The sequence below is a fragment of the Schistocerca cancellata genome, chromosome 1 (genome assembly GCF_023864275.1).
Source record: "Schistocerca cancellata isolate TAMUIC-IGC-003103 chromosome 1, iqSchCanc2.1, whole genome shotgun sequence".
In the NCBI taxonomy this organism is placed as follows: Eukaryota; Metazoa; Arthropoda; class Insecta; order Orthoptera; family Acrididae; genus Schistocerca; species Schistocerca cancellata.
In genome coordinates, this window is record NC_064626.1 from 912,570,692 (window position 1) to 912,583,617 (window position 12,926).

Genomic DNA, 12,926 nt, shown 5'->3' on the forward strand with positions numbered 1-12,926 from the left:
AAACCAGTCCTGTAGACTGATTTTTTCAGAAAGTTCTGTCTCTTCCTTGACCTCAACCAGGATACTCTGTTCCATCACATGGCGTAACAGTTCATCCAATGGCTCTTCACCTCAAATCTGCCGCAGGCTGTGGGACAACATTTGTGCCTGCTCACTATTGCCAGCACAAAACCCTAAAATATATTACTTGAACATATTGAGGCAACATGTGCTATCTCCACCATCCAGGCATGTCTCTTCCTGACCTATGATGACTCATGTTCCCTAAATTATGACAATGACAGATAATACTGGTAAATTCATGAGAAGTTGCTCACTCTCACACGTGCGAGAGCAGCTACAACAACTAACACTCATCGCAGTGGCTGCAAATGATGCAGCCACATCCCCAACTGGTAAGAACGTCCAATCAACAACGCAATGAGGATGTGGTGCAGTCTGACCTCCCTCAGTGACTACAAAAACATGTTGTGACAGCTATGAATGCTTCAGCCATGCCTCTGATGGCCAACCACATCCCTCCACAACTGACCAAGGAGGCCACACAGCCTGACCTGCTACAACAACAACAAGCACACACCCCAGCAGTCATGAATGATGCAGCTATGCCTCTAACAGATATTCATACTCTTCTGCACCACACAGAGATAGCTGTGCCACCTGAACCACTATAGAGACAATTCCCTCTGGTCAGTATAGCACATATTGTGTCACCTTTTGTTTTTTCTCTGACCCCATCAGTTATGGACTCTCAGTTCTACTTCGTCAGTACACAGTTAAAAATGATATGATGCACTACATAAATATGAAAACAGGACCATTTTCTGGCACAAAAGACACCACCTCACCCTGCCCCTCCTGCAGGCAGCTAAGATGGCAGTGGATGACAAGTCTCACATGGGAATTGTACAGCCATCAGACAGTGTGTAGGCATCGCAAATAAAATTAATAGCTAAGAAAGATGATTCTATTTGACTATGTGGACACTATAGATCACTTAACTCACATATGATTTTCAACAGTTACCATACAATAAACATAAGAGACTTTACCAATGTGCTCAAAGGGGTGAAGGTTTTTCTCAGTGGCTGACTTTGAAGAGGCACACTACCAGATCAATATGCATCCAAATGATGTTCCTAAAATGGCCATCACCACACCACTTGGCTTATTCAAGTTTCTGGTGATGCCACATGGCCTCAAAAAAGTGGCATGGACCTGGTAATTATTCATTGAGAGGGTATTGTTTAACCTGTACTGCTGCTATGCTTATTTAGATGAGATTCTTATTTTTTTCCTCATAATCATGAGAGCCACAAAGCTCACCCTGAAGCCATTCTCACTGTCCTCCATGGTGCAGGTATGATCATAAGTGAAGACAAGTGAAAATCATGCAAATATGATAGCACATGTCTCAGACATGTTCAAGCACCATATATGAATGCTCTTCCTGGCCCTCAAACACAAGACGGACACAAACTATTGTAGTCATTGGAAATGCTGGCAGCATTTTCCCAGACTGCCGGTTAGATGCTACTGGTGCAGTACATGTGGTACTGGACACACAGCTTACAATTATGATGGACGCCATAGGCGCCATCCTCCTCCACCAGGATGTAGCAGGCGATAAACTACCTCTACGATTTCTCTCCAGAAAAGCTTACAGCTCCACAAACAAAATGGACAGCTTTAGATAGCAAACTATTCACCCACTTTTATGAGGATATTGAGGGTTGTCATGTGAATAATAATACAGATCACAAACCTCTGGCAGATGCCATGCAACAACTTTTCATCTATGGTCAAACTGAGACAATATCAGTCTCTTGGTCTGACTGCACAGTATTCTATGGATGCTCACCATCTATGTGGGGAAGATAATGTTGTCATTGGTTAGTTGTAGTAAGTCAGCACTTTCTCCCTCACCCTCAACTTCAACAAAGTTGCGGAAGAACAGAAACATGATTGGACGATTGGTGCATTGCTCCTCAAGAATGAATGCAGACCAATCCTGGGAACAGATGCAGCTGTCCTCTGTGACATATCACAACAACATTTTCAGCCTACAATACCTTCATTAACACGATGCATTATTTTTTTGGCACACTACATAATCTCAGCCACACAATTGATAACCTGGATCATTACATAACATTTTGTTTATGATTTTTGGGAATGACCAAGGTTGTGTGTAGACTGTCAATGCAGCAAAGAAGACCAGCATGTGCAGCCTCATCCCACAAGTTTGAAATTCCATGTCGCTAGTTCTGACATGTACACCTTGATTTATTGGTACCCTTACCAGAATTGGAAGGATACAGGTACATACTGTAGATGGTCGACCACATAACCTACTGAACTGGGTGGAGGAAGACCAGACTTTCGAAATTACAGAAAAATCTACGACCAGTGCTTTAATGATGAACTGGATCACCCAGTTTGGCTGCCCTGACACTATTACCACATATCAGGGCTGTTACTTTAAGCTTAATTTTTTAGTGCATCATGATAGTTGTGCAAAGCAACTTGCCATTGTTCTATGGCTTAGCACACCCAAAGCAACAGCCTGTTGGAATGATGGTACTGAACAATGAAAACCACACTCATGTGCCTCAGGGTTGAATGGATGGGTGCTCCTTGGAGTCTGCATGGCACACAAGGTCAATTCAAAAGCTTCACTAGCAGGGATTCTATACAGGGAGACACTGACATTGTTAGTAGAGTCTGTGCTGCCTACTCCTACCCCCAGCTCATCTGACCTACTGGGCATGTCAGAGAGTGTCAAAAGACATATACAGAAATCAGACATACCTCCTCTGTTGGTACATATGGTACAGACACTGTTCCTTCGTAATGGTTGCACTGACTATGAATATGTAGTGATTCAAGATGATAACTGTATGGCCAACAATGTCGCCACCTTATAACAAACCATTTTAGGTGCTGCAACAGCGTAGCCACATGTTTAATGTAGGCTTAAATGGCAAGATAATGATAGTGTCTATCAACAAGTAAAGCCCACACAGACCCTACACTCCTTGAATGACAAAATTCATTTCCAACAGGATAATACCTCAGGCGAGGCACCTACTATTAACTCTCTGCCAGAATGACCAGCCGATATCACCATCAATGTTAGAGATTTTCAGTCTAAAGAAGAAGCAGTAAAACTGATTGGCGATCACTCCTCTATATAAGCCATGCACAAGGCACTGGATTCTACAACTACACCTGTCAGTAAAAAATATGATACACACTTTTTGCTTGTGAAACACAGTGGACTTCATGGCAGAGTCATGATTTCTCTCACAGACAGGCCAGTTAATAGTCTTCCTTCCAACTACTGACAAGAATGGCAACACAAACATGACCCTGACAATGTGGTAGCTTTTTCACACACGTCACAGTCTCTGGCAGACAAGGAAGTGCCATTAGCCCTCACTACATCGCACTATGGCCGACTGTTGTGCCTTCCACTATGGCTAGCTACATATCACATTAAAGGTGTCTCCAATCAACAACTACCAACATGTCAATCAGCATTCTCCTATAGACAGCATCTGAAGCACTCCAAGCCACATGAAACAAACCAGTCACGAAAGTGCCATGACATGTTGCAGGCCATGACATGGGCAGTCATTCAATCTTGCACAGCAGCCTGTCAAGAAACAATCTGGTCATGCCTCACAAATGTGCTAGCCAGGGCACTGCCAGACATGTGAACTTGCATGGCACCTGCAACTACATGCACTGCACATTGATTGTTGACAACCCTCCTCCCTTGTTCAGCACTTTCCACTTGAGTAGTGGGGTGGGGACTGGGGGAGATGGTGGAGCAGAGAAGGCTCTTTGGGGACAGTGCCCCAAAGACTTATCACTGACTAGCAATGACAGTGCAGAGTGAAGTATTTGCATCTAAGCATTCAGTTCTGATTGAGTGAGTGCATTTGTAAGATATTTGTGTATCGAGCTGTGTACAAAACACATTAATTTTCTGGAGTAATTTTTGCAATTTCAAAAAAGGTGAAGGGCACCATTTAAAAATTGAATAACAAAATATATTAAACTTCTGCTTCAGGGATGGCTTGAGGTGAAAGACTGAGAAGTCACTAAGGCACAATACTTCTGGCTATGTATACTTTCATAAAGTAATTCCCATAATTAACAGTAAGTACAGATTAGCACTAGTCATCATTTCTGGTTAGTATACCTTACATAAATAGATTGCTTTTGCATTTTAGTGAATAATATTCCCATTGGCTATATTTGAGATGGATTTACATAACACAAAGTGGAAAAGAAGAATGAATGAGACCACTGATCTTGTCTAGGAAATATATTTCATCTAGGGAGCAAAGTGTCATGACAAATTACAGAACACTGAAAATTATTGATTCCCATTCTGTACAGAAAAATGACAACTCACCAAGAATACCTAACCGGTAGTTGATGGTTACTACAATAACTTCATGATCCAGTAGATAATCAGGTCCAAAGTACCTTCCAGAACCACTCATAAAGCCTCCTCCATGAATAAACACAAAAACATCTAATAGGGGAGATACTCCATTTGGTGCAGGCAACTGGAACAGAAAGACATATGTCATACATGAATATACTGTGGGCAGAATGCTATCAGTCTTGTACTGGTAATTTATCAGACTAGCTAGTTTCATGAACACAATGCGTTCTTGGGACAGTAGTTATCTGTCTTTCTTTTTTTTCAAAAGTATAATGCCTATAGTTTGTGCCTCATAGTGTCACATACATTATTATTATTATTTTTGAAGTATGAGTCAGTTTCCATACTTCATTAAGATGTGAATCTGAAGTATCGCACAAATGAGTTAGTGATGACTAAATCAATGAAACATTTTGAATTACTGCTTTAAAAACATATAACATTAGCCTTTATTCTCATTTTATTACTGATTTTTTTCCTTAGCATCTATGGAAAAAATATTAGCCACCCCTCTTGAAAGAGAATGCTGCTCACATTAGAATCCTGTAGGTGATGTAGAACTGGTGCCAGGTGTCATGTGGTTCTCCAGTGGTGTTGTTAAGTCATGACAGTGAACGGGTGTGTATGTGTCCATTGGTTGTATAGAGTCAGCTCAGTAAGATGGAGCAATATTGAGACATAACATAATGGCTAAAAGATGCTATTGTATTTAGATGTGCACATGAATACACCATAAATGATGTTACACAATATTTGTGTGTATTAGTGTGGACCATTAAACATGCCTACAAGGAATGGTGTACCACTCACTGCTGTGTAGGATGTAAGGAAGCAGAGGCAAATGTCACACTTTGTCAATGGTAACTGGGTTCAAACACAGCAACGCCCATGCCAACCAGTTCTTATGTGTGAAGGTATTGCGTGCAAGGAGATCTGGAGTCAGGTACCTCAAAATGGCCATTGTTCACAGTGGTGCATAAAGTTGCGCATCTTCAGTCGACCATACAACACAGCAATTAGACAGTAGCAGACTGGCAGCATGTAGTGAAGCCTGAAGAGTCTCATTTTGGATCTCTCAAAATGAGAAAAAATGTTGAGTTTGCCAATGATTCAATGTGTCACATTAAATGGGGGGTATAACTCAGGTCAGAGGTAGTTCATTATTCTAAATCTTCAGGCTTGGCCAACTAAATCACCTGATCTTAATCTCTTGGAAAATATGTGTGGCTATTGGGAGCATGGTTAAGGTGCAGCTGTAAAAATCCCCACAATTTGGTAGGTCTACAGGAAGTGAACATGAATGAGTGGTTTCAGCTGATTATGACACATCTAAAAAAAAAAAAAAAAAAAAAAAAAAAAGGTAGTTTTGTTTTTAGGAAAGAAAGTTCTTCATATAAGGCTATTAAAAGAAAATGGCAAGGAGGTCCCGTCTGGGGAAACTCAGCCACCATGTGGAAGTCTTATTTTAGATGATGCCACATTGGGTGAGTTGCACATCAGTGATGATGAGATGATGAGGAGGATGACACAACACCCAACACACAGTCCACGATCAGAGAAAATCTCTAACCTGACTGGGAATCGGACCCAGGACCACAGCATGGTAGGCGAGCACGTTACTACTCACCTAAGCAGGCAGACTTTTTTATGATAATATCAATTAATGAAGATTGAAAAAAGAAAACAATTGACAACATGAAGTGTAATAAAAGGTAAAGTCCATACTTAGGTTAGCTGTGTACAAAATCTCAGTGTTAGTTCATAAAATATTATAACTAGAATTTTCATTGGGCATGTTATTGGGGTTATAAAGGCAACTGAATGGGTAGTGGGTTGCATGAATTGTCATAGTAAAAATTACAGAGTATAAAATATGTGAAGTAATGGATTTATAGCAAATTTTTGTTTTGTTGCTGTTCACAGAATTGAAGCATAGATACCGCACCAGTGTCTAACATCATAGTGTAATTTAATAATGGAATATATTTAATGTATTGTTGAAAGAGCCCAAGTTTCACTTTTACATTAGAAGAGCATGTGAGGCAAACAAGGGTATTTGAGTTGTAATTGATACAGATCATCGTCTGACACTCTACAACTACAAACTGAAGAACATTTTATGATAAAGGCAAAATATCACAAAATCTGAGACTGTGATGCAAGATGTTAAAAAATACTTGGATGAATATTGGTCCGTGTTCAACTGCAAGTCATACCATTTTGTATTGCTATTAATTTTCTTAACACTGAAAGACGTACCTTTAGCAAAGAATTAGGTAGAAGTAGGAAGTGTGAAAAAGCTACAAATGATGTTAATACTACTGCAGATGAACTTCATCTCTTTTTTGTTAATGCTCCAAACATTACAAATATTACATTTTAGACTAGTGCATTTACTTCTTATCTAATCTATCTATTGAAGGTTTTACTTTTCTAAACGTAATTACATCGAAAAGGAAGTATTTTGTAAAGGCCGTCAGTCGCGCGTTTTAATACTTAGGCATAAATTTTGCACGAGTGTAGATATTTGTCTTTGACTAGACTTAGCACTTCAAAATTAAATTAATTCGTGTCTCTCATCCAGAATTTGTGTGGTTAATTAAAGCAAGTTTATAAGTTTGTTTACATTAGCATTTAGTTACATATTAGTACAGGTTACGAAAGTATTGTGTTGTTGTGTTATTTTCTGCTTTTGTGTTATGTTTTACTATCAAACCATGTGTGGCAAATGTGGTGGTTGCTGTAGAAATTTGAAAGAGGGGGTGTTCTGTATAGACTGTAGGTTGTGGTTTCATTGGGGCGAGTGTAGCGGAGAGGAAATGAGGATAGATAATGAGGCTCTTCCATGGCAGTGTAGGTTATGTAGAAAGGACAAAAAAATCATGGTACAGGAGGCAAAGATTTGTGCCCTTAAGGCTGAATTAGAAATCATGAATTTGGAAGTATGTAAGCTAAAGGAGGAAAAGGACTCTGGGAAAAGGTAGCAAGCAATGGGCAAAAAAGGGAAACAATTGATAAAACTTCTGAAATTCAGTTAGCAAATCAGTTTGGCTTGCTATATGAAGTAGTGGAGGAAGGGCCTCGTTCAGATGTAGGTTGAAACAGAATACTAGCTTAAAGAAAAAAGACAGGTCGGGATCGAACCAGAATACGAAAAGAAGAATTCTGCTTATAGGTACCAGTCATGGGAGGGGTGTGGGTCAACAGCTGCAGGAGAAATTAGGGACAGAGTAACAGGTCACAAGTTTTGTGAAACCAAGAGCTAGCCTTAGCAGGTGATAGAAAACTTAGGTCAGCTATTCAAGGACTATGAGAAGGAAGATCAGGTAATTATAGTTGGGGGAGCAGGAAACAGCCTGGCTATGAATCCAAGAAATAGTATTAGGAGTGATCTGGATAAAATAGGAGCAGAAACTAGGCACATGAATGTGGGGTTTGTGGAGATCTCTCAGTGCCATGATCAGCCCAGGTAAACACTGCTGTAGGGCGTGTTAACTCTGAGCTGAACAGGATGCTCCAGACACCGGCAAAGTCTCACACGAGTGTTGTTCCAGTTGATGCTATTGGTAGGTGGGGTTACACTGCACATGGTCTGTGCCTTAATAGGAAGGGGAAAGATAAGTTAGCTTCTCTATTAGCAGTTACTGTAAGGGGGGCACAGTCACACAAGGGGTGATCCCTGTGGTTACTGGGACCAGGCAGACAGGTTTTTTAGGTTAAAGCCAAATTCCAGACAGACAACAACCAAGGAAAATAGAAGAAAAAAAAACTTCATACACAGCAAGTAGGAATAAAACTAAGGGTGGTATCAACTTACTTCACCAAAATATCAGGGGAATAAAAAATAAAGTAGATGAGCTGCTAATGTGTTAAGATGATCTCAACAATAAGAATGAGATTGATGTACTTTGTCTGACTGAGCACCATGTAACTGTGGGGATGGAAAATGTCAGTATAAATAGGTATAATTTAGCATCTTACATTTATATATCTAGTATGGATAAAGAAGGAGTTGCCATTTTCATAAAACGAGGGTATAAATACAGAACTGTTGAAGTAAGCAAATTTTGTATTTATCAGCGCTTTGAGGTCTGTGCATGTGAACATCGGCTAGATAATGTTGTGTTGATATTAGCAACAGTGTACAGGTCTCCACTAGGAGATTGGGAGCTATTCATAAAAAAAGTTTTACTCCCTATTATGCTGTCTGTCAGACAAAAAGAAGAAGTTATTAATCTGGTGATTTCAATGTTAACTTTCTAAGCAAGTCTCAGAGGAAAAGTGAACTAGAAGTGTTGTCAACAACATATAACTTAGAATCAGTGATAAATTTCCCTACACATATAGCTCAGGACAGTAGTACTCTAATAGATAATGTATTTGTACAGCAAGAGGATGTAGAACAAACATATGCTTTCTCTGTGGTAAATGGATTACCTGACCATGATGCACAACTGATTAACTTACAAAACCTAACAGGGTATACACTTAAGAAACCATTAAGTTTAAGTGTGAGGGTGCTTAACCCGGTATCTATAGATCACTTCAGATAAAGTTTAGGAAATGTAAACTGGGAAGATGTATATAATGAGGCAGATGCTAATGACAAATGCAGCATATTTCTTGATAAATTTATATCCCATTTTGAACATTGTTTTCCAAAGAAAATTACTAAATGTAACACCACAAACTTTTCAAAGAAACCTTGGATTACTGCAGGTATTAAAGTGTCTTCAGAAAGAAAAAGAAAACTGTATGAGACAGCAAGAACTGGTAAAGATCCAGAAGTAGTTTTACACTATAAAAATTATTGCAACACACTGAGAAAAGTTGTAAGGAAATCAAGAAATATGCATGTTAGAGAAGAAATTAACAACTCCAGCAATAAAATCAAATCAATATGGAATGTTTTTAGAAGAGAGACAGGAAAAATAACCACCGGGGTAGGTAGTATTACTGTTAAAGAGAATGAGACCATCTTAACCAACAGTACACAGGTAGCCAATGTATTTACCAATCACTTCTTGAGTGTAGGAGAAAAAATTGGTGAGAATAGTTCAAAAGAAAAAGCCAGGCAGTACATGGAAGAGTCACTTTTGAAAAATTTTAGTCAAATTTAGTTTCATCTAACAATCTCTTTTGAAATAAGGAAAATTATTAAATCTTTGAAAAATAACTGTTCTGTTGGAGTAGATGACATCTATAACAAGTTATTAAAACAATGTGGAGCAATTACAGCTGATGTTTTGAGTCACATATGTAATGCATCACTGACTAAGAGTATGTTTCCAGGCGGGTTAAAATATAACACTGCCAGGCCTCTCTACAAAAAGGGGGAAACCACAGATGTCAATAATTACTGGACAGTATCCTTGCTTACAGCATTTTCAAAAATCTTTGAGAAAGTAATGGTCTTAAGAGTGGTTAGACATCTCAACAGTAATGGGATACTAAGTAAATCACAGTTTGGATTTCAGAAATGCTGTTCCACTGAGACAGCAATATACAATTTCACTGTCCACATAATATAGTCTTTAAATAGTAAAATGTCACCAGTATGAATATTCTGTGACTTATCCAAAGCATTTGATTGTGTGAACCATGACATTATGTCAGAGAAATTACAATTCTATGTTATAAATGGAACAGCATATGAGTGGTTTAAGTCATATCTACGAACTGGAAGCAAAAAGTCTCTTTATATGCTTCAAGTGATTCAAAGGAGTTTGCCACTTCATCTAAGTGGGGTGAAATCGCATTAGGTGTTCCACAAGGCTCGATCATGGGTCTCCTCCTGTTATTGACATATGTGAATGACCTCCCTTCTTATATGAAACAAGATGCTGAATTGACACTGTTTGCTGATGATACAAGCATAATTATTAATCCAGTAAAAGAAAGTCCGATAAAAAATGATACAAATAAGGTCTTTGGAAAAGTTATTAACTGGTTTTCGGTGAATGGGCTTGCTCTGAACTTTGAGAAAACACAGTACATCCAATTCTCTGCTGCTAAAAGTATAATTCCTTCAATAAACATGACACATCAAAAGAAGTCAGTAGCCAGGGTAGAGCATACTAAGTTTTTGGGTGTACATATAGATGAGAATCTTAATTGGAAAATTCATATTTTGGATTTCCTAAAAGCGACTTGGTTCAGCAACTTTTGCAATCAGAATAATTTCCTATTTTGAGGATGTAGAAATTAGTAAGCTAACATACATTACATACTTCCACTCTCTGATGTCATACAGAATAATATTCTGGGGCAACTCAACACTTAGGCGAAAGGTATTCACTGATCAAAGGAAAGTAGTTAGAATAATGTGTGGGGTTCATAGTCGCACATCTCATAGGCATCTGTTTAAAAGGTTAGGAATTTTTACAACTGCTTCACAGTACATTTACTCAGTAATATGCTGCTATAAAACTTTTTGATAAATTACCAGATGAAATAAAATGTCTGACAGACAGCAGTAATAGTTTCAAAAACAAATTGAAATCATACCTCCCTGACAACTTCTTCTATACCATAGATGAATTATTGAATATGAGTAAATAAAACTGGAGATATAATATATGCATTTTATGCCATTTAAGGGAATTGGATAGATAATAGAAAAAATTAGGTATAACACTGTGGTGTAGAGCGCCATAAATATCGATATTTGTTCTGTGCGCAAGTGTGCTATCTTTGAGGAGAGGGCTTTGGGGCAGGATGTTGGACGCTAACGGCAGTTAACCTCCAGACTTGTATCTGTGTAGAAGCTAAGTTTGAATAACTCTGTATCTGAGAGAATTCTAGTTGTTTACCTACAACTATACTATATTCCCTCACTGGTGACCCCATTTTTGTGTAATACGCGTCTGAGTTACCACCCGAAGGTTATTTATGCGCCTACCATGTTGGGTTTCTCCGCGATCGCGAGGGCATTTGTTCAGCTCCAGACAATGGCCTTTCAGCATTCACCACCACCCGGATTCCAGCAACATCTCTCCAGCAATCCTGCCGTCGTAGTGGACATGCCACAAGAATCTTTGGAATCCTTCAGCCAGAACATGCAGTGGAATTCATTGAGTGCCGCCAGTATCTTCCAACCGCCAACGGTCGTGGACTATGGCTTTGTTAGCATGGACCTTCCCACGTGTTCTCCACAGAGTGTTGGTCAGAACATTCCTACTCCTGTGTCGAACACACAATTCAATACAGTTCATGGCGTCGAGCGAGGTTTTGCTACTTTGGAAAATCCAGTAGTAAATTGAAACTCGAGTCAGTTCCCGCCACGTGTGTATCCTTCCGCGCCGGCTAGTCAACAGGTGTTCAATGCTCGCCAAACAGCAAATATCACACCGAGTGTGCATCCTAGTGGACGTGTGTGGGATTCTTGTGTTGCTTCTAATAAAGTCAACAGTTCTGTGCTGGACAGTAATTACTCCGACATCTACAACCAGCCCCACCACTCACGGTCGAGTGAACACTGTGTGCATAATGGACATTCACCGGTGTACTTAAGCACTTTTGGCTTCTCTCCGAGCTACCATGTCAATGAGAATGCACATTTTGACTACGATCCTCACACCGTTCGAGCATCCGCCGTTTCTCAGCCGCCCCCCCGGCGTCAAGTGAATTTCGCGATTCCCGCATTACGGGACGCCAATAATTCAGACTCGCAATCTTCTGCATGCTCCACTTCCGTCCAAAGTAATAGGCGCACCTCCGCAGTGACTGCAGTGCTGAATCTGCCGAAATTACCAGACTTCAAACCCGCTCACCCAGAGTTCTGGTTTAATCTGGTTGAGCAAACATTCAATGTCTGTGCTTTGGATGACGATGCACGTTTCGCCTGCCGCATGAACCATCTTCACGACTGCGTCGATTTAATTTACGATCTGGTCAAAGCACCCCCCCTAGCAGGGAAGTATGCTGTGGTGAAACAGACGATACTGGAGCGCGTCTCTAAAACCAGGAGAGAAAATGTGCGACAGATCATCTACGAAGAGCGTCTCGGTGACAGGTCTCCATCCCAGCTGTGGCGGTGCATCCATCTTCTCGTCGATGAGCAAGTTATGCCTGATGACACGCTCGCAGAAATCTGGACTGAAAAGCTGCCTTTGCCTGTCTAGACTGCAATCTCTGCGTATGAAGACAGGCCAGTAAATGAACATTTACGCGCCGCCGACAGAGCATACTCCACCAGGCAACATGAGCTCCGTGCACTGCATTCTGGACGTGACCGCACTAAGACGCTTTCTGACGCCACGCCCTTGTCTGGTGCTGCTAATAACAAGTTTGTTAAACTAGCCGCCCTGCCTGCACCTTCAACTCCTCACAACGACAGTGCATCGGCCTCTGTGGAAGACTCTGGGGCACATACTACGTCACCTAGCAACTACCCACAGGAGCACAGGCCCGCCCAACCTTACTGTTTCTTCCACGCGAGATTTGGGGAGCAAGCTCGCAAATG

At 40.2% G+C, this 12,926-nt stretch overlaps 1 protein-coding gene across 1 annotated transcript in view; it reads right to left on the reverse strand.

Annotated features, from left to right (window-relative positions):
• Positions 1-12,926, reverse strand: part of LOC126113877 (venom carboxylesterase-6-like) — a 199,815-nt gene that overhangs the window by 159,690 nt on the left and 27,199 nt on the right. Inside the window, exon 2 of the mRNA XM_049915021.1 lies at positions 4,427-4,583. Coding sequence (XP_049770978.1) covers positions 4,427-4,583 — 157 coding nt within the window. The remainder of the gene's footprint in view (positions 1-4,426; positions 4,584-12,926) is intronic.